This window comes from Aplysia californica, unplaced genomic scaffold (genome assembly GCF_000002075.1).
Source record: "Aplysia californica isolate F4 #8 unplaced genomic scaffold, AplCal3.0 scaffold01098, whole genome shotgun sequence".
NCBI classification, from domain to species: Eukaryota; Metazoa; Mollusca; class Gastropoda; order Aplysiida; family Aplysiidae; genus Aplysia; species Aplysia californica.
In genome coordinates, this window is record NW_004798368.1 from 186,521 (window position 1) to 187,885 (window position 1,365).

The 1,365-nt window shown below is 38.3% G+C and overlaps 1 protein-coding gene across 1 annotated transcript in view; it reads left to right on the top strand.

Annotated features, from left to right (window-relative positions):
* Positions 1–674: 674 nt before the first annotated feature.
* The window catches only part of LOC101852811 (canalicular multispecific organic anion transporter 2), a 2,829-nt gene continuing 2,138 nt past the window's right edge, over positions 675–1,365 (top strand). Inside the window, exon 1 of the mRNA XM_013089988.1 lies at positions 675–793. Coding sequence (XP_012945442.1) covers positions 689–793 — 105 coding nt within the window. The 5' untranslated portion in view covers positions 675–688. The remainder of the gene's footprint in view (positions 794–1,365) is intronic.

Genomic DNA, 1,365 nt, shown 5'->3' on the forward strand with positions numbered 1-1,365 from the left:
TGTTGTTGTTGTTGTTGTTTTTGTTGTTGTTTTTGGGGGGAGGGATTGTTTTGTGAGCATCACTGTATAGTATAGAGTTTGATTCCCCGTGGTTGGCCCTGGTAGGTATGGTTGGAAGCCCGCCTCGTAAATGTTCTAAAATGTGTTGGCACCAAAGACACCACAATTTAATTATTTCTTTTTCTCAAGAGAAGTAGCGGAGGCTCTGGTGGCCTAGAGGTGAAAGTGTTCGCCCGGGTTCGAATCTGGGTAGCGACGGGAAACTTTCTTCTCTCTAATTTTCTCCTTTTACACCCTTCCCTTCTCTCTAACAATGTTCTGTTGTCTGCACCTCCTGCCCCCTCCCACTCACCTCCTTTGCCCTCTCCTCTGGGCTCTTGACTTTTTTTGCAGCCTTTCTACTGTTTCTCCTTGGCTTCTTCTTACTGCTGTCCTTTAGCCACACCCCTGATCTTATGGTAGGTAAGATCTACACCTAGTAAAAAAACACCATCCATCCATCCTTCCTTCCTTCCTTCCATCCAACCATCCATCCATCCATCCATCCATCCATCCACCTCATTCATTTTCTCTGCACCAACTCTTCAATAATGCCGCTCAACCCTTCTGATACTAAATTTCTTTTATATTATCCTGTACAATATTATGTTTCGCTTTTGTCTCATGACAGGACCAGCTAAGTGACGCCATGTCTGTGAACACAGCCAATCTAACCTCGGTCTCTGCGACATCCCTGCTCAACAACGAGACGGAGGATCGTTTTACAGGAGGCTTCTGCTCAGATGATCTATGGGTAAAAATACCCAAAAAAAACGAAACTGTACAATACCAAAAAAAATACAAAACAATGCAAAACAATACAGAACAATACAAAACAATACAAAACAAAAACAAAAAAGAAAAGCCAAGCCAAACATTCCTCTGTTTTTTGTCGGTTTCTTTTTTTTTAGGGGAGGGGGTTCTTCTTTTTTTTTATTGTGTTCCATTTGTTAACAGCTTTGTTCCAGTTTTGGAAGAAAACTGACGTAAAAATATATTCTAACCGATATATGCAGTGATATTATGCTAAAAACGATCTTCTTTTTTTTTCTTTTTTTTTAAGCCAGAAAATCCCCATATTTTCAGCACCCTTTGCTATGTAAAAGTACTAGAACAGTTACTTCGAACATCCTTTTTATCTAAAAGTGCAAGACCATTAAATTACCTCAATCTTTCTTAACTTAAAATTCGAAAAACAAATACTTCAACTTCATTTTTACTTAAAAAGGTACAAGAGAACATTTACCTAAACTTTTTTTTTTATTTAAAAGTACCAAAAAATTTACGTCGCCCCATCTTTTCATTCTAAAGTACAAGAAAAACATT